Genomic DNA, 18,423 nt, shown 5'->3' on the forward strand with positions numbered 1-18,423 from the left:
AAGCCCCTCTTACACATGTAACATGGAATTGCTGGGTTGAATTGGGGAATTGACTGTTCCTACTATGGACTGAGGATTTTTGAGGCTTGGATTTGCTTGTCCCTATCTATCACAGTTACAGGGTTTAACTGAGATGGGACAAGCAAAAGCAAATTGTTGTTTTGCAGCAGTTTTGATTACTGAAACCAGCTAAACCAAATCAAATGTTCAATCTAATCAGGGGCACAAACGGCCAGAGCCCGAGCCAGGGAGGAGCTGCCACACCTGGGGACACGCAGGGAGAGAAGGCCATGGCTGGGCTGAGGTGTCCAGAGTGTGGGGTAAAGTTCGAAAGCGTGGAGGACTTGGAGAGTCACGTCCAGACAGATCATCCTGAGGTCAGCCCTGAAACCAGCACAGCAGGAAAGAAGTCTGAGGCTTCACCTGCACCTAAGGTGAGACACTAAGACTAAGACAGAAAGACAGAAAGATACATGCTTTTACGGAAACTGTTGGGTAAAGCTTTCTTTAATATTGCGTTTTACTCAGATGAGGATAAAGTTTGGTAATGTGAATAATTTTGACAAAAAAGTATCTTCTCAAATACTGATAACTAGAATCAGGTTTGCATCTTAAACATTAACATCTCTGTTGTACATTAACAAAACTTTAAAGGACTGAGAGTGCAGCAAAACATGACACAATATATATTACAAGGTCTGTCTTTGAAATTAATGTAAATAAGAAAAGCAGCATTTAACAGGTGGAGACATTTCCAGGGGTGTAGGAGACTCAACAATCCTGCTGAACTGTATGTTTGCATGAGTGTTGGGGTGTGTGTGTGTGTGTGTGTGTGTGTGTGTGTGTGTGTGTGTGTATGTAAGAGAGAGAGAAGTGTCGGTGCATGCTGCTGCCTTTGTGTCTGTAGCTTGCATACGTACGCTTGTGTGTATGTCGGTGTGTGTCAGCTGAGCCCCACTGGGTCCTGCGGCTGGGGCGTGCTGAGGCATTGTGGGAGCTGTTCGCTCTACTTGATATTGACAGTCAGGCTCCCCGGGACTTGCCGCGTGTCTATGTGTGTGAGAGTGTGTACTTGCAAGTGAGCATGTCTGCGTGTGTGTGTGTGTGTGTGTGTGTGTGTGTGTGTGTGTGTGTATGTGTGTGTTAGAGGCAGTTCCCAGGGACCCTCTGTCTTACCTGCACCTTTGTTTCTGCTTAGTCTAACAGCACAAAGCAGACAAAGTAGGATTTCTGTGTGTGTGTGTGTGTGTGTGTGTGTGTGTGTGTAGCAAGCTGAAGCAGCAGAGAGATAGTGGAAGTGGGGCCTTTGTGTATTTTGTATGTGTTTGTGCATGAGTGATCGCTGTGTGCTATGAATGGATAAGCAGAGCCTCTGCTTCTCTGTCTCTTTGTTTCTGTGTCTCTCACCCTTGTTTCTCTGGCTCTTTCTGCATCCCTTTCTTCCTCTCTTGTCCTCTTTTCTTCTACACTCGTTCCCTCTGTTTCTGTCTTATTCCTTCTTCTTCTTCCCTTAATCTTTTTCCTGTTCACTACCTCCGTTATTAATTGCTGTCTGTCTTTTTCTGCAGAGGTCTTATTCTGCGTGTGTGTGCATGTGTGTGTCTGCATACTTAGTCTGCCTTTCACCAAGTCTCCGTTGGACTTTCAGTGTTGCTTGATTAGTGTGAGACTATGTTGGGTTCTCATGCGTTGCATATTGAGGGTTGAGAGCAAAAAAGGAAAGAGTGCAATTCAATTTTTCTTATACATTTTCTTATGCTTGGTTGTTACTGTGACTACAATATGATTAACTGTTTTTCTAATCAACAAAAATAACTTAAGAGGTTTACATTTGTCTATAAAAGACTTTTTTTTTCCAAAAAATGGTAAACATTGCTTTATTTTTCGTAATGAAATGTGATATTACTTTTCTGATTTCATAGTAGAGTCTTAATGTGTTTTTATTTTCACATGAAATAATGTTTTTTGGTGTTTCTGTGTTTTTATCTTACAGAAAAAGACCTACCAGTGTATTAAATGCCAAATGACGTTTGAGACAGAAAGGGAGATCCAGATTCATGTCGCCAATCACATGATCGGTGAGTGAGGCGCAGCTCTTCCACTCTGTTTGTGTTATATTCTGAAGTGTTTGTGTGAGTGAGTGTGAGTCTGCTCTGATATTGCATTTCTGTGAATGTCTCGTCTCCTTGTTTTTTCTCATGGTTGAACAACACAACTATTGCAACTGTGTTCTTCCCACACCTTTTACATTTCAAACACAAGCAGATGCAGCTGTTCACTAGAGCAACACACACACAGACACACACAGAGATGGGAGACAGACAGGTGAAATGAAGAGCTCTTTTTGACTTGTTGTCTGCCTGGACCAGCTGTTGTGCAATTTACCACTTGGCTACACCTCTGAGGGTTGGAAAACTAGATTTAGAAAACAGTCGACATTACAGATAAAACTTTATACACTGAATGTAAACAAAAGAAACCTTTTAGGAGCTAAAGCGACAAGTTACATCTGATCACTCCCAATGTAGCACATGGCTATTCATTACTTAATGTGAGTGTTAAAGCTTGGCCTGGATGGAGTTAAACACGTCATAGCATGTGATGCTCTGATGCTGTTTCAGGTGTGGCGAGTTGACACTGAGGAGTCTTGAAATTACCCATCATTTTAATATAGGTAGATAAAGCCGTGTACCATGTAGCACTGTTGTATTGTGGTTATCGCCATTGTACTGAATTCATAGGAGTGAGGTTGTAGGAGTATGACTAAAGACATATTTTGTTGGGCTGTAACAGTTCGGGATTCCATATCAAATCATCACAGTAATGGGGTCACGGTTCGGTTCACTCACCTACACACAGAATACATGTGTATGTAGACTTATGGATGTAACATGGAACCAGAGTTCACAGGCGCAAGTTCCACCTGGAGACTTTTAGCTGTAGCCTACACTGTTAGTAACATATGCTTACGTTAGCACAACATGCACTTTGACATGCGACTCAGTCACTTTATGGTAAGTGCAAATGAAACACCGGTTCTGCCTGACGGTGTTTTGGCATTGCTCCAGAGTTGTAGGGTATGTGAACAGAAAACACATCCAACATACTTATGCTCATTCAACGGCATCACTGAGATGTGCGAATTACTGAGATGATACATTTTTGGGTGCTTTGCATACTAAAATATAGCTATGGAGAAACTCTGTTTAACACTTCTCCTAATGCACAAGTTTTATTTTTTCATTGCAGGGTGGATTTTGGTATTTTAAATTTCATATCAAAAGAGATGCTTTTCAGTTTTATAGCCTGTTGTGGCCTTTTACGTCTTGGGAAAGTATTTGTTCTGTGTTGGTGCCGTGTAATGCAGAAGTGTTCGAAATTTCCTTACTTTTGTAGTGAGAATTGTTATCGAAGTTGACAGTGGATAAAATGCCCTCAGTCCCCAACAAGAGGATTTTGTCTGTCTTAAACACTTGCGTTACTGTCTGTTCAAGATAAATCAAACAAACATATGCTTATGCATTTGGATTTTATTTTTTGTTGTACTGAACTCGCACCACACCATGATCTCTGTGTGCTATTACACTGCCAACATTTTGTAATACAGGATGTTATACAAAATGTTTTATTTGTGCTCTTAGGCTACAGACATATGATTCCTGTTGTAATTACAGGTATAAAGAGTGCATAATACGTAAGCATTGGAATTGCCTACAAAGGACGAAAAGCAGCAGAAAAACAAACAAACTGAGCAGGCACTGCGGTAGTGAACATGCACAAGTTTCATTTATTTATTTTTTATATTTCCTGAAGTCATTGTTTCTCAAACGCTCCTTGTTACATGTCGACACATACTGACCAGAGCTTAGAAAAATCTGCACCTTACAAGGCTTTTAAAAAAATCTTAGTTATAATGACCTGAAAGTATTTTTGTGCGTAGACGAGAGCAAAAGGTAAAGAAAAATATACATTTCCAAAAATATCTGTATATGTGTAGACAGGGCTTAAGACAACAAAAACATTGACACCACCTGATAATACAGTTGAACTCCTGGAACGATGTAGTGCATGACCAAAAACAAATGCATTACAATGTATGTTCCAATATGTATGACAAAGACATTGCAGCATACACGTGTTAGTCATTTTTATTCATCTGGCCAGCTGGTTTTGCATGAAACAGAATAATTAGGAGACAGCCAGAGCCACAGTAGTGAGGTAAGCTTCATCATTTTGGGCCCATTATCGCCTCTTAAGGGCTCAGAAAAGGTTATGTGAAATTGTTTGTGAGTGCACCTATTATAAGTTGAGTGTGTGTGTGTGTGTGTGTTTAACTTAAAACTACCTCTGTAGTTTGGAGTCTATGTTCTTTTATGAGCTTCCCCTGTGACAGTTTTTTTCTGCTTGCTACTAATTTGCTGCCTTAGCATCTCTGTCGTCATGGAGATTAACGAGGTGGACCTGCGAGTTGTTCTGGGGAACAAACGCTCTGCCCCCCCACCCCACCCTCAGCCCCTCTTGCCAGACGTGACAGGCAATCCCAGAGACACCGATGTACTCTGAGGTGTGTGTGTGTATGAAACTGAGGTAGAGAGACTGTGTGGGTGTATGTGTGTGTGTGAGTGCTGACATCGCTCTGAGTCGTCTAGTAATGTCTGGAGACGTTAGGAGAGAGAGAGTTGAAACAGAAGTACAGCTGGAGTAACTTTTACCTCCTTCCCCCATGGACCATGCACACACACACACTCCCACACATAGTCATACACTCTGTCTCACACACACAATCACAGATTCACAGATACAGGGACAAACTCTCCCACACATGCACACATGAAAGAACACACACTAAGTATAGTTTCTACCATCTTTTACCTACTGTTCCTCTCTGTCTCTGTGCTTCGCTCTTCACTGCGTTGTGGAAACAATTCCCTTTCATTCTTCCCTTTTCTTTCCTCCTCGTGTCCCTCCAACCTTCTCCTTTCCCTGCTTCCTACCTTTTTTGATCTCCTTCCACATCTTCCATCTCACCTCCGTTCCTCCACCCCGAGAACCCTGCCAGTCATTCTGCCATTTCTCCCAGTGTCATCGCGTTTCGCCTCCCTGTCTGATAGATCCTCATTCTATTTTGCTTCTGTCTCGCACTCTGTCTTTTCCTCGTTTTCCTGGATCCCCCAGACCCCACACACACACACACACACACACACACACACACACACACACACACACACACACACGCATCTGCACACAGTGGTGGCACTTTTGGGTTAATTAACGTGCTAATTGTATGAAAACCTAGCACAGATTAATTATGAAATTGAGGCAGATTATTTTTAAGAGCTTGCCCAGTTCCTATTATTAACGTTTCCTACAACTCTACCCACCCCCACACCAGGAAGACAGGAGAAAATACTTCAGAGAAAGGTCTTTATTTGGTGTAAAAGCATTGGTGGTTGGAAAATCACAAGATCAAAAAGAAGATGTTCATTTATCCAGCATCTTTCATTTTCTCTCTTTGAATGCAGGCCTTTCATTTTCTTAAACTCTGTTCTCTCCTCGATTAAACATGTGTCTTCTGTCACAAATGCTCAGTCATGAAGCTCAGAAGTTTAATTTCTCTGTTAAACTGTATTTAATATGATTAAATCAAATGTAGTTGGTGTCAGCTGGTGACAAGATTTGGATATGGTGTTTCTGGGTACAAGACAAGGTCCTATCAGAGGCACAATATGTGCTGGTGTGAAAGTGTTATCTCTCTACTCTTTCCTTCTGCTCATACAGTTCTCAAACTCTCCTTAATCCTCTTTTTAATTTGACAACACCCCCCTTTATCACCTTTGGGAAGGTGTCACAGCCTGTCTCATCAGGACACATGCGCACGTTATCATCAGCTCTGACTCACATTCAATAACTCTACCACTGGTAGGTGTGCTTGTGCCACTTCTGATATTCTCACATGATTCAGTGAAATACCCTAAGGCATTAGACTACCTCTCAGCCTGTCTGCCTGTCTGGGTGTCACTGAAAAATGTGCACGAAGAATAAAATCCAAAAAAACATTAAATGTGAAGAGGTTTGCCTGCCTCCCATCCAGTCAATGACCACGACATGTTTCAACTGGTTGAGAGAGCAGTGAGGAGGGAGTTTGCTATTGGCTTATCGAGTCCAGTAATGTGATTGTCACATTGCTCCATGGGTAATACATGGAGCACCCCACGGTCCTGTTAATTATGCTGTCAGGAAGAGAAAGAGAGACAGCATTCAGGCAGATAGAGGAAGAGAGGGTCAAAGTGAGAAGTCTAGAGAGGAATCCGTGTAGCGCTGAGGAGGAATCATAACAAGCATCACTGCTCAGCACATTTTTCACCAAACATAGTTACTATTTATTGCTTATAATTTGTGTCAAAGGCAGTATTATTGTTACCTACTTGGAGCAGTTGTTTATTTTAATTTACCCTTTTTGTTACTTTTCTATTTTACTCCTAAGTGATTTGTCTCCACATTTAATAAAATAAAAGCCCTATGATATATTCAGGCACCATTTTTCCAACCTGCCAGCAGCAGTTATTTTTAGAAATGGCGCAAGTGGCACTCTCTAAATGTCTTTTCATGAATGTCTGGATGCTTGCTCATGAGTTAACAGAATAAGAATGATATAGAATGATAGAATAACAGAATAACAAATAACAAATCACGTTAATTCACCATGTTCAAAATAAAATCCAAATCAAACTCAAAGGGGATCTATTATGCTTTCCATATTTTTGACATATATACAATGAAGGAGGTTTGTTCAGTTGTGTTTAAAAGCTTTTATTGGGTATTTTTCACTGTAAAACGTGTTGCTATACACCGCTACATTAACTCTCCAGCTGCAAGTACAGTGCTAACCTCCATACAGCTACATGCTAATGTCAGGGAAACATGTAATGTTGGTCACTGATGTTGCAGATTTCTCTATGATTTCATATCATATTTCTGCTGGAACATGTCTGGTCATATTTAGAAGCTTGAATTGGGGAAATTTCACTGTAAAAAGTGCCGCTATACACCATTACAGTCATTCTTGGCTGCACTGAAGATGCAGAGATGCTCAGATACAGAGGACCTGGAAACACTGACCAATCAGAGCAGACTGGGTTTTTGCAGACGGGGGGCTTTAAGAGATGGGTGCTAGACGGGGCATCTCAGACAGAGGGTGAATACAGGTTTTCAAGCACAAACAGTATTAGGAAAAAGTGTTTTTTGACCATGTAAGCATGTAAACATATTTTAGTAGAAACCTTAAATACAAGTATGAATCTGATCGTCTATAAATCCTAATGTCTGCCACGTTGACTATATGGTGTGACATTAATGACATAGAAATCACTTCTAATTATTATATTATATTCAACTGAAAGTCTGCACTATGCACACGTTAAAGACTTAACATTTAAATAGAAGACCATAATGCTACTGTATGCCACTGTTTGCCAGCCCAGTTTCTGCTTTACTGTGATGGTATGGTCACAACCAGTGTGTGTTCCTGCTAGCCTTGGCTCCAACACAGCACACAAGTTAATTAAAACACCATGTGGTCAATGCTCTGCTCTGGAGGCAGACATGGAGAAAAGGAAGAGACTGAGAGAAGAGAAGCAAGATAGGAGAGAAAGAGAAATCATGCAAAAAGGTTGAAGGGGTACAAGGAAATGAACAGTTGAATATCTGTCCCTGTTGGCTTGTTCACCATTTTGGCAGATTTTGCCTACACTGGCTCTGAATCTATTACATGGCTTTACAAGGTGTTGTCATGTAATGCCAGGCAGCACTTATCTGTAGGCAGTCTGTACTGCTCTGTGCTTATACAGCGTTGTGCTTGTGGTCAGTTAATCATGATGTGGCTTGGCTGAAGCTAAGTAGCTAACGCTTACTTGAATTGATCTCCAGTATTGACTTTTCCTGGCTTGTCGCTTCAACATGTACACATGTCACATTTTAATTGAATAATGTTGGTACACTGGTAGCGCCCATACTTCACATTTTTAAACACACACATACATGCACACACATTCACTGACACACAGCCTCAGTCCATCTCCCACACACTGAGGAGAAAAAGAGAGAGAGAAATGGAGTTATCCATTTTTGCCTCGGGTACCAGCTTGCCATTTGAGAATTTTTTTTTGGTGCTTTTGTGTGTGAGACAAAAGCCTAAGGGCAAGTACAGTACACATCCTGTATGTGCATGTAAATACAATGTAATATGAAGAAATTACATTTAAAAAAAAAATCCATAAATTATAACATGTATTTTATGGAATAGTATGTGTAGTTATACATGTTTTTGGTTTGTTTTTTACTAACAGTGAATAGTTAGTAGTCGGCTTCTACTTTGTGTGTGTGTGTGTGTGTGTGTGTGTGTGTGTGTGTGTGTGTGTACAAAGAAGAATTCAGTCTTTCCAGATTTTTGTAGCGTGTCTGGTGTGTGTTCTTGTGTGTGGGTTGGGGGCAAATCCCACCTGTATGTGTGTGTGTATTTGTGTGTGTGTGTGTGAGTGTGTGTGTATGTGTGTGTGATCACAGAGCTGTGTGCATTTGCTTTTTCTAGCCCCCAACACTGCTGAGCAGGTGGGAAGGGGAGGGAGGGCTTGAAGAAGTGGAGATGAGAAGAGAATGTAGAAAGTATTTATTTGTGTTTTTTGCTGGGCACACTGGGGGGGGAGGGACTCCATGGAAGGAGAAGATGCGAGGGGGGTTAGCGGAGAGATGAGAGACGACAGAAAAAAAGAGAAAGAGGCAGAGCTGAGGGTGGTGGAGGGCGGCACTGAAGAAGAAGGATGACAGTAAACTTCAGGGTTTTCATCTCTGCATGTGGAGCTGCCCAGTCAGATCAGCTAAATTGACGTTAAAAAAAGAAAACAGCACCACACTCATGTCTGTGTGTCTCCGGCCCAATTAAATGATTCTTTCTGGGTTAAGCTTACATCACCTGCACCATCCGAATTTATATCGTTTGCTTTCAAATAACCCCATACCACTCTATTTCATCATCCCAAGCAAGATCATGAAGAATTGCAAGAGTTCCCTATTTTATAATGTGTGGTTTAGTTATTTAGAATGCCTCAATGTGTGTTTTTTTTCTTTGTATCCTTTCTGTCCCCTCCTCTCATTGCATGTACATGTGTATTTGTTTGTGTGTGTATGTGTGCGTGTCTCCTTGGACCACACCGCAGCGATTTTTGGCAGGCTTTATTGTTTTCTGCTGTGCAGCTGCACATCGTGAAGAACTTCCCTCCCTGTGTGATAGTGTGAGGTGAAGACGCGATTCTGTGTGCAACTAAACATGCAAGTGTGTGTGTGTGTGTGTGTGTGTGTGTGTTAATATAGTATGGTAACCTGTAAGGAATCAAAAAGCCAATTTCCCCCAAAATAGTCCTACCTGTCCCTGTTGAGTTGTTGCCTACAGATCTGGTTAAACATGTGCAGTGGTATAATAGCAAATAAAAAGCAGGTGAACTGAGACATCCAGTGTGTGACTTTAAAGCAAACCACCACTATATAATAATCTGGTATACCTTCCTAAAAAGCTAATGCAAGATGACAGGATGATAATGTGAATTCCGACTGGGAACTATTTAATGTTAAAGTCTGCAACTCAAAATGGAGTCTTTGTGAGGACCACACGCAGACACACACACAGAGACACACGCACACACACACACACACACACACACACACACACACACACACACACACACACACACACACACACACACANCACACACACACACACACACACACACACACACACACACACACACACACACACACACACACACACACACACACACATCCCTAAATAAGGTCCTTGACAGCATGTTCTGAGTGTTGCATGCAGCCACTAATGCTTTACTAATCACCTCAGTCTACATTTCACAGCGTGAGACCTCACTTCTCAAACACATGTAGACGCACACACTCACTTGCTTTTTTCTCTGTCACACACACAAACATCCTTATTATGTGTGTCTGCACCAAACATGCACTGTGTGTGAGCACAAAGAGCCACACACAGCACGCTCTCTCCCCTTTCCATTGGTCCTAATCAGGGACCTATCTCCAATAGGGGCAAGGCCACTTGGCCTACAGCGGGGCAATTTTTTTGACAGCACAAAGGCCACATGGCAGGGCAGCAAGGCCATAAATTGATATATAAAGTGATTTTGATTTCACTTTAATAGATTCATTTCTAAAGCATCAATACCTTTTAAAAAAAACAGTGTAACACTTCTAGAGAAATAGAAACACAAAAGGATCAATTATTTGTGAATAAACTGGCTACAAATCAATGTACTTGGTAAATGTATTGTTATAATGAGATTTACAAAGGCTATTTAGTTTTATGAGGGCTTATTTTTATAATCACATCGTCTTTGCTGGGTTGTTGTGCTGTCACCAAAGAAGGTCGGTAATGCGCCTGTGCAATTCTCACAATTCAACACTGAATGTTTTCTAGTGAGGTAGATGATATTTGTATATGGTGTCTTTAATTTTTATCACATCTTACAGCTTTTGTATGAGACATACATTTTGTCATGTATCAGATTTATTTATGGGATTGTTCCCTATGGAACAATAGTCAATAACATTAAGTTATAACATGACATTTGATAGCACCTAAAAATTAACATTCTAAATTAAACACAGAGTTAGGCAGGTGATGATGGAAGTAGCGAGTGTGCCATCTCGCCTCCTTCGCATCTCTGTTAAGGGTTGCACATGTGCAGCACTGATATACGGATTGAATAGCAACATTACTGTCACCTTTCTCAATCCCGTCAGAAACTTCAAAGTTTTTTTCACACATTTTTATTGGTCACAATGACATGTGTTGGTTACATTATTGTTGACCAGTCAAGTATATGCACTAGCATTCCATGTTTGGGGCAGACTTGACGAGAGGGCAGAGAGGCAGGGTGGGGAAATTGAAAAACGGGCAGAGACTGGGGCACTGAAGCCACAGTAGCCGATGGGCATATGATTTTCAGAAGGGCATTAAGGCCAGACAGAGGGCCATGGCCATCATGACCGCTGGTGAAATTCCTGCCCTATTACTGATTGTGACCCTTACTTTCTTTTGACACCATACACCAGGGGTCGGTAACCTTGGGCACACGTGCCACCATTCACAAGCTTTTGCTAAACTAGAGGCACACGAGCAGTAAGTATGCAAGGGAGTTTTTTTATTTTGTTATTTTAAATGTTCAAGTAGAGGGTTTCCCACACATTCATTTACTTGTGGCGACCCATCGTAAAAACAACATCTGCTGCCATGTATTGACTTCCCATTTTTGGAGTTGGACCGTTCATTGACAGCTGGGTTAGAATATATGGAGCCTACCATTTGGTTAATCAACAGCAACAGAACACCAGGGGCCGTGAAAGTGTAACTTAACCATACATTATGCTGGGTCTAAAAGTTTTCTTTCAGTCACAAACAGTTGCTCCTCTCATCCATTGATCAGCACCAATCGGATCAACTGATCAATTATCCACCCCGCGAGTCAAACTCCACAAACCGCTGGCAAGGAAACAAGGAACTCATGAAAAGTTTTGCACGGCATGTATGGATTACGGATCTCCAAATAAGAAGCAGATTTATTTCTGATCAGACAAAGAAAAGACAGCAGTGAGCAGCAAAATTTTCCCCTGGGATGGCATAGCCAAAGCTTTTATGGAGCATTTTGAGGAGCGAGGCATGGCATTATATTGCTATGGCACACTGATTAACAACAAATTTCAAAATGGCAATTCATATCAAAGAAGTTGCCGACCCCCACTGTACACTATTCTATCTGTCTTTCTCTCTCTCTGTGCTAACAGCTTTGGTAAAATTTCCCGCCCCAACCCTTACTTTCCATCCCTCTTTCTCCTACTCCCCTCCCTCCATTTCCTTTTCTTTACCTCTTTTCTGTCCATCACCGCAGCCTTTAGCTGCAACAGCATTAAGAAGTCAGCTTTAAGCCTTAATTATACGTCTGTGTCAAGGTGTCACTCTAGTCATGCTGTAGCTGCTGAGAGTGTAGGTAGCATTTTATAATTTTACATACTGTAGGCCATATCAGCAAAACAAAAATAAGTAGTGGTGTCATGTTCAAGAAATGGGTTTACATGTCCTTACACTTTGTGAGGTGGTAATAAAAACTGCAAAGAGAAAATTTTCTACATCTTTGCGAACAAAGTTGTCTACAATACAATTAAGGAGTAGTCTTCAAACCTGCTTCATGATGTGTTCACTATCAAGGTTTAAGTCAAGTTTTTGCCTCCCCCACACACACCACGTTCACACTGCATATTACTAACCCTGCCCATTCTCTCCTCCGCTCTCCCCCCATCCCCACCTGCCTATTGGATGGCCCGTAGAAGAGCCCACCTGTCGGCCAGGTTGGTCCCCTTTTGTCTCCTTAGCTCGCACTATGAGCAAGGCAGCATTGTGCTGTCTCACTGCCTGCCCATCAGCATCTCATTCTCCTGCTTATTAGATTAGTATTAGCTTTGGTTCTTTAGTACTAAACACAAGATATTTGCAAATCGCATATTGTTAGCAAACCATTTGCAAAAGCCACATTGCATGATGTGGAGAAATTTGGAAGGAGATTAATTCGGGCTAAAATTGGCTACTATTTTCTCAAAAGGAGAAATCAGTGTGCATAATAAAAACAGTATGTAAAACTTTCTAACTGTCTAACTGTATCCCTTATAGATGAAATTTTAGTTGACACATTTTAGCCAAATCTTTGCACAATTACCCCTCACCTCAACTCCTCATTCACCCCAATCCCTGCTGCTAGCTGCATGCTTCATTGTCCTTCCCACCTCATACACATCACACACACACAAACACACGCACATGTGCACACACAGATGCCTTGGAGGTATCGAGTGGCCACTCACCTGCATCTAAGTGCTCCCCGTGGAGTGTGGTGGCTAATGATGTGTCCTCAGCATGAGCTTTACTTACCTATTTACATCAATGCACTCTAATAGTGTTAGGTAGCCTTCCCTATTCACATTCTTCACAGATCTGATAATCAATAGGTCAGGGACAGACTTTTAAATTGTATTCTTGTTGGTTGGATACATGTCACAGTTGGCATCAGTTTACTTTAAATATTCCCCTTCAAAAACCTGGAACTCGACTCTTCTTTTCCTCAAGGACTGTGGACGACATCAGATGCTTTTCACTTTAATCACTAGCACTTTTACTTTCAATTTCACCTTTGCAGACCAAAAACTGTGTGGAGTGAAATATTAAATAAACCTCACTTTAATTGTGTTCCTTGAGGTTGCACCTACCTGCCAATTCAGAACAGTCAACCTGCATTCAGCCTGTCTATTAGCCTGCAGTGAAATCTGTGATGCGCTTGACTAGTAATGTCGGTCTGCTGTCTAAGCAGCCGCCTCAAGGGCCGGTGTGTGTCTGTGCACACATCTTCCTGTGCTTTCTAGTGCCCCCACTCCCTTTCCCTTTCTTCCCCCCTTTTCCTTTCACACATGCGTGCACACACACACACACACACACACACACACACCTATCTGTATGTATGTGTATGTGGTAGTAGGCAGGGTCTGGTGTGGTTACTTTGTGTCACTGAAGACTTAATGAGGCGAATAAGAAGCTTTTAGAGTCAATGGAGGTGGATAATGTGGTTGAGGGTTCACTCGTGTGTGTGTGTGTGTGTGTGTGTGTAAGTCCTTGCCACTGGCTAGCAACATTGTTGTTTTCTTCTGCCCTGCTGCACCTGAACTAATAAGCCACGGACTACTCTACTGTCAGTGCTGTTGGTGTGTGCCTGTGTCTGCTCTAATGCTCTGGACTGAAGAAAGCACTTCACTTAAGTTTCTTGGGGGTTATCGGTTATACCGGAAACTGATGTCACAGCACAGAATTTTACAAATAAGAGAGGAGAATTTCAATATTCCCCTGAACCTCAAGTACGTCAAAGGATGTTGACAACTCGTCAAACAGTCTGCAAGAACTGAAAAACAGCTATGACGTACTGCCTTAACACTGCTAATCCTGTCCCAGGCACAAGTGTCCTTTCTGAGAGAGTTTTTAGCACCACAGGTGATGACATGTCTTCTCAGAAAAGTGTGCTTAACTCTCAACACATTTCAGGTGGTGTTCAGAAGGAAAAATTGGAAGTAAAGCTGTTTACACACCCTTTACTCACCCAGCAGCAAACACTACAATTGCCAGTGTCTATAATATTTATGTGGTGTAATTACATTGACCTTAAATATGTTATTACTGGTATTGCCATAATTGTTAGTACTGCTAGTTCTGCTGACAGTGACATGTGAGGTTAGCTTTTTTTTTTTTTTTTTCATTGCTTACTTATTCAGTTTCAATTTAGTTTTATTGGCATGGCATATTAAAATGTATGGCTTGTAGAAGCACAATAGTTAATAGTGGGAAAAGAAGAATAAAACAGTGGCAACCTTTATATAAACTGGTACTATAAGAAAAAGAATTCTCATCATGATTGTATTTATACATAGCCAACATATTTAGTTTACTATTAATCTTCCAGTTTGACCGTTTTGCGGAAGCAGTGTTGAGGCATATTGCAGCAGAAAATTTTGTAAAGAACTGAAAGAAATTAAGATTTATTTGGGTTTTTTTCAAATAATGCATACACTAATTATTTTTTCTAAGACATATTTATTAGTATGTGAGTCACAAAATTAAGGTCACTGTGACCTTGTCTTTCTCAGTCTTGTGGACACGACATCTCAAGAACACTTTGAGGAAATATCTTTAAATTTGGCACAGATATACACTTAAACTCAAGGATAAACTGATTAGATTTTGAGGGTCAAAAGTCACCATGACCTTGCGTCTGCCTCATACTCGTGAACGTGATATCTTAAGAAAGCCTTAAGGGAATATCCTAACATTTGGCGCAAACATCCAATTCGAAAATAAACTGATTATATTTTGGTGGTCAAAGGTCATTGTGACCTAACAAAATATGTTTTTGGGCATAATTCAAGAAGAAGTATATGCTAAATATGACAAATTTCACACAAATGTCTGACAAGATAAAATTAAGAAGCGAATGACATTTTATATCCAAAACATCAAGGATAAGTTCTGCAAAAGCACTTTTCTGGCCATTATTTGACGTCATATCTCAGGAACAGCAGGGGAGACATTTGGTTTAGACACTGAATTGGTGACACTAATCTTGGTTGTCCACCTTGAAACTGTGCTGATTGTATATATTTTCTGTGCTGCCGGGCTGAATGTGTTTGTTAAGTGTTTTTGTTTTATAATATGCAACATTCATATTTGAAGCATTGTCAACGTCATAGCTACATATATGTGAGTCTGGACAGACATGGACTTAAACTCTAAATGACTAATTTGTGGAGGCATACAACCGGGAGGCGGTAATTCTAGTTTTCTTATTATTTTCTGTGTTCGGGACGTTTATAGGTGTGTAACCCCAAAGCACTCAGGTAAGGTCAAGGCTCTAAAAAAAAGTAGTAGCCAGGTGCCGGGTGCCATACTGTAAGCAGCAGGTTTCCAAGAGGCACAGCGCCGAAAGTGCAAATACAGTGAGGCGACACACCAAATGACTGTAAATCTGGGGTTGGCGTTTACTTTTTCTTTCAGTGATTCCATGTTTAGGGACCATAATAGCCCTGCATAATATACCTTTAGCAGTGTAATGTTTACATTTAATGTTAGCCTATATATTTCTCCCAGTAGAGTGTTTCTTAGACATTTCAACATTCTTTCCTGAGTCACTTATTGGTTCGTGTCACCCTCAGAAACCATCAGTTAGTTCAATGTAATGTTTAGATAATGGGAGTGAAGAAATGGATTTAAAAGATTTGATCCATGAACAGTATGACTGTGCAGAGTACCGAGCAGGATGTTGGTCCGCACTGTGATGGTATGAACATAGGAACAGATGACAACACATCCTCCCTCCTCCTGTCTTCCACCCCTCCCTCCATCCATCCATCCATCCTTCCCTACATCCCTTCCTCCCTCCCTCCCTCGCCACCTGGAGCCAGCGAGCCGTGACACCAGAGGGAGGGAGGGAGCGATGATGAAGGGACAAGGGACTGGAGAGAGAAAGAGAGAGAGGACCACAGAGGGCTAGATGAAGGAGAGAAGAAAGAAGGGAAGGATGGGGGGGGATGAAGGATGAGATGGGGCATATGTAGGCATATGTAAATAAAAGGAGATACAGGAATCTGTGTCTGTCATGAAACTAAAGCTATTTTGATAATTTGATAATAGTGTACTTTGATAGTATAAAAGTTAGAGAGGGAATTCTACATCATATGGAACATTTTCTAGAGTCTGATAAATAAAGTAAATCTAGAAATTTAAAAGTGACCATAAAGCAGTACTTTACATGTGTGGCATATGCCTTAATTTCCAAAAAGAATAAAAGATTATTTTCAGATTGTTGTAATTATTTTCAAATATTTAAGCCTAATTCATCCAGGGAATCTGAATATCTGTGATTTTTTTAGCCTCATTCTGCTTCACATTTACATATTTATATACATTCTCAACTGTTGAGAATAACCTTAGTATTCTGCATCTTCCTCCTTTTCGGCCACAAGCCTAATGGAAAATGGAAATGGAAAAGCAAGTTTAAATCAGTGTGGGAAAATAAGCACATGCATTTCTGACCTCCAAGCGGGTTGATGTTTCCGGTAATCCGCATAGAATGTGGTTATGATTTATCAGTGTAATGTTTTCATAAAGCAATCATTTTCAGTCCATTTACTCACCCTGTATTGTTCATTCTTTAACATTTTCATTTCTTCTCTGTCATCCTGTTTCATATATTTCCCCAACCTCCTCTGACACTGTTAAAACAAAGTATTTGCTATCTGTTAGTCCCCATAACCTGCCATTGTCTGCTTTATCGACTGTGTAAGGATACATACACAACATTGTGAGTGGATTCCAGTTTGTGTGTGTGTTTGTGTGTTTTGAAGGCTAGGAGCATGGTGGTCCCCCGGAGAGCTCATTTTGTCGTCTTCTCGCTTGATTTACCTTCTTCTTCTTCTGCTGTTTATTACCAGTCATTACAAGCTGTTTGGAAACCTAATAGGACACACTGACAAATAGACTGGGAGAGACCCAACCAGGATAGGCATCGGAACACAAAATGACTGTGTTTGTGTGTGTGACTAAGTAAGAGAGAGTGAGCACTTGTGTGTCATGTTTCATGTTTGCCTGTGAGAATATTTGTACATGCAGCATCAGCTATCTTAACTCATGTATAGAAGTTGTCTGCTTCATGTGAGTGATGTCTATGTTAGCGCTCTCTGTGTAGGTAGGCAAGTGTGTATGTTTGTGTGTGTGTGTGTGTGTGTGTGTTTTTGAGAGGGTGGTCAAAGATGGAGGGCTGTATACCATACTGTACCTGCAACCCCCCTCTGCATTCTCCTCTCCTCTCTCTCTCTGTCTCAACCCGTCCAGGTGTGGCTGCACCAGCTGCTAAAGAGAACAGGACACACACACACACACACACACACACACACACACACACACACACACACTAACATACACACAGACGTCCTCTCTATCTCTGCTGGCTAATTGTCACAAGACAAACAAGGCGCTTTGCCTTTATGCGCTTCATAAACAGGGGCCAAGCAACAATTAACTCCCTGCTTAATTCACTAACTATTCTGAATTCATTTTCTCCTGTGACAGGCACATCTGTCACAGCTGGTAGCAAGTGTGTGTGTGTGTGTGTGTGTGTGTGTGTGTGTGTGTGTGTGTGTGTGTGTGTGTGTGTGTGTTTGTGTGTGTGGGAGACAGAGTTTGGGCCTGTATAGTAATGCAATCAGGGCTGTAGCTTTAAAGAGGATACATTATTTATGTAAGTGTATGATAAAGTGCCACAAGTAAACACCACTGTGATTTATTTGTGTGTGTAGCAAGAAGACACAATGTTTCAGGGTATGAACAAAGAGAAATTCGAGCATATGGGTGGGGGGGGGCATCATGATGTAACATAGCAGGGCAGGTTAACTTGTGTTTAAAAAAAAAAAAAAAAAGTGAAATTAAGATAGCGGGAAGCAAGACAGGGCAGCTCGGACACAGATGTCATTGTTCAGACTACCTAAAACAATATGTGAAAGAGAAACCACAAAAAGGTAGACTAGTTCTCCTTTTTAGAGATGGGAAGCAATCTACAATACCAGTCTGCATCTTGTATATTCAGGAAAAGACACAAGGGTGATTCAAGAAAACCAAAATGCCGAATACCAAAATTGGGCAGCAGTAGCTGAGTCCGTGGGGACTTGGCTTGGGAACTGGAGGGTCGCCACTTAAAATCCCCATATAGACCAAAGTATGGAGTGTGGACTGGCAGCTGGAGAGATAACAGTTCACCTCCT

The 18,423-nt window shown here is 41.2% G+C and overlaps 1 protein-coding gene across 3 annotated transcripts in view; it reads left to right on the forward strand.

The window, feature by feature from the left end:
• Nucleotides 1-18,423, forward strand: part of znf423 (zinc finger protein 423) — a 186,087-nt gene that overhangs the window by 96,628 nt on the left and 71,036 nt on the right. For 2 of the 3 annotated variants that reach the window (XM_050073551.1, XM_050073552.1), the window contains exons 17-19: nucleotides 221-434; nucleotides 1,994-2,078; nucleotides 12,403-12,423. In XM_050073551.1, coding sequence (XP_049929508.1) covers nucleotides 221-434; nucleotides 1,994-2,078; nucleotides 12,403-12,423 — 320 coding nt within the window. The remainder of the gene's footprint in view (nucleotides 1-220; nucleotides 435-1,993; nucleotides 2,079-12,402; nucleotides 12,424-18,423) is intronic. The other variant, XM_050073554.1, reaches the window with a different exon arrangement.

Source organism: Epinephelus moara, chromosome 20, assembly GCF_006386435.1.
Source record: "Epinephelus moara isolate mb chromosome 20, YSFRI_EMoa_1.0, whole genome shotgun sequence".
NCBI classification, from domain to species: Eukaryota; Metazoa; Chordata; class Actinopteri; order Perciformes; family Serranidae; genus Epinephelus; species Epinephelus moara.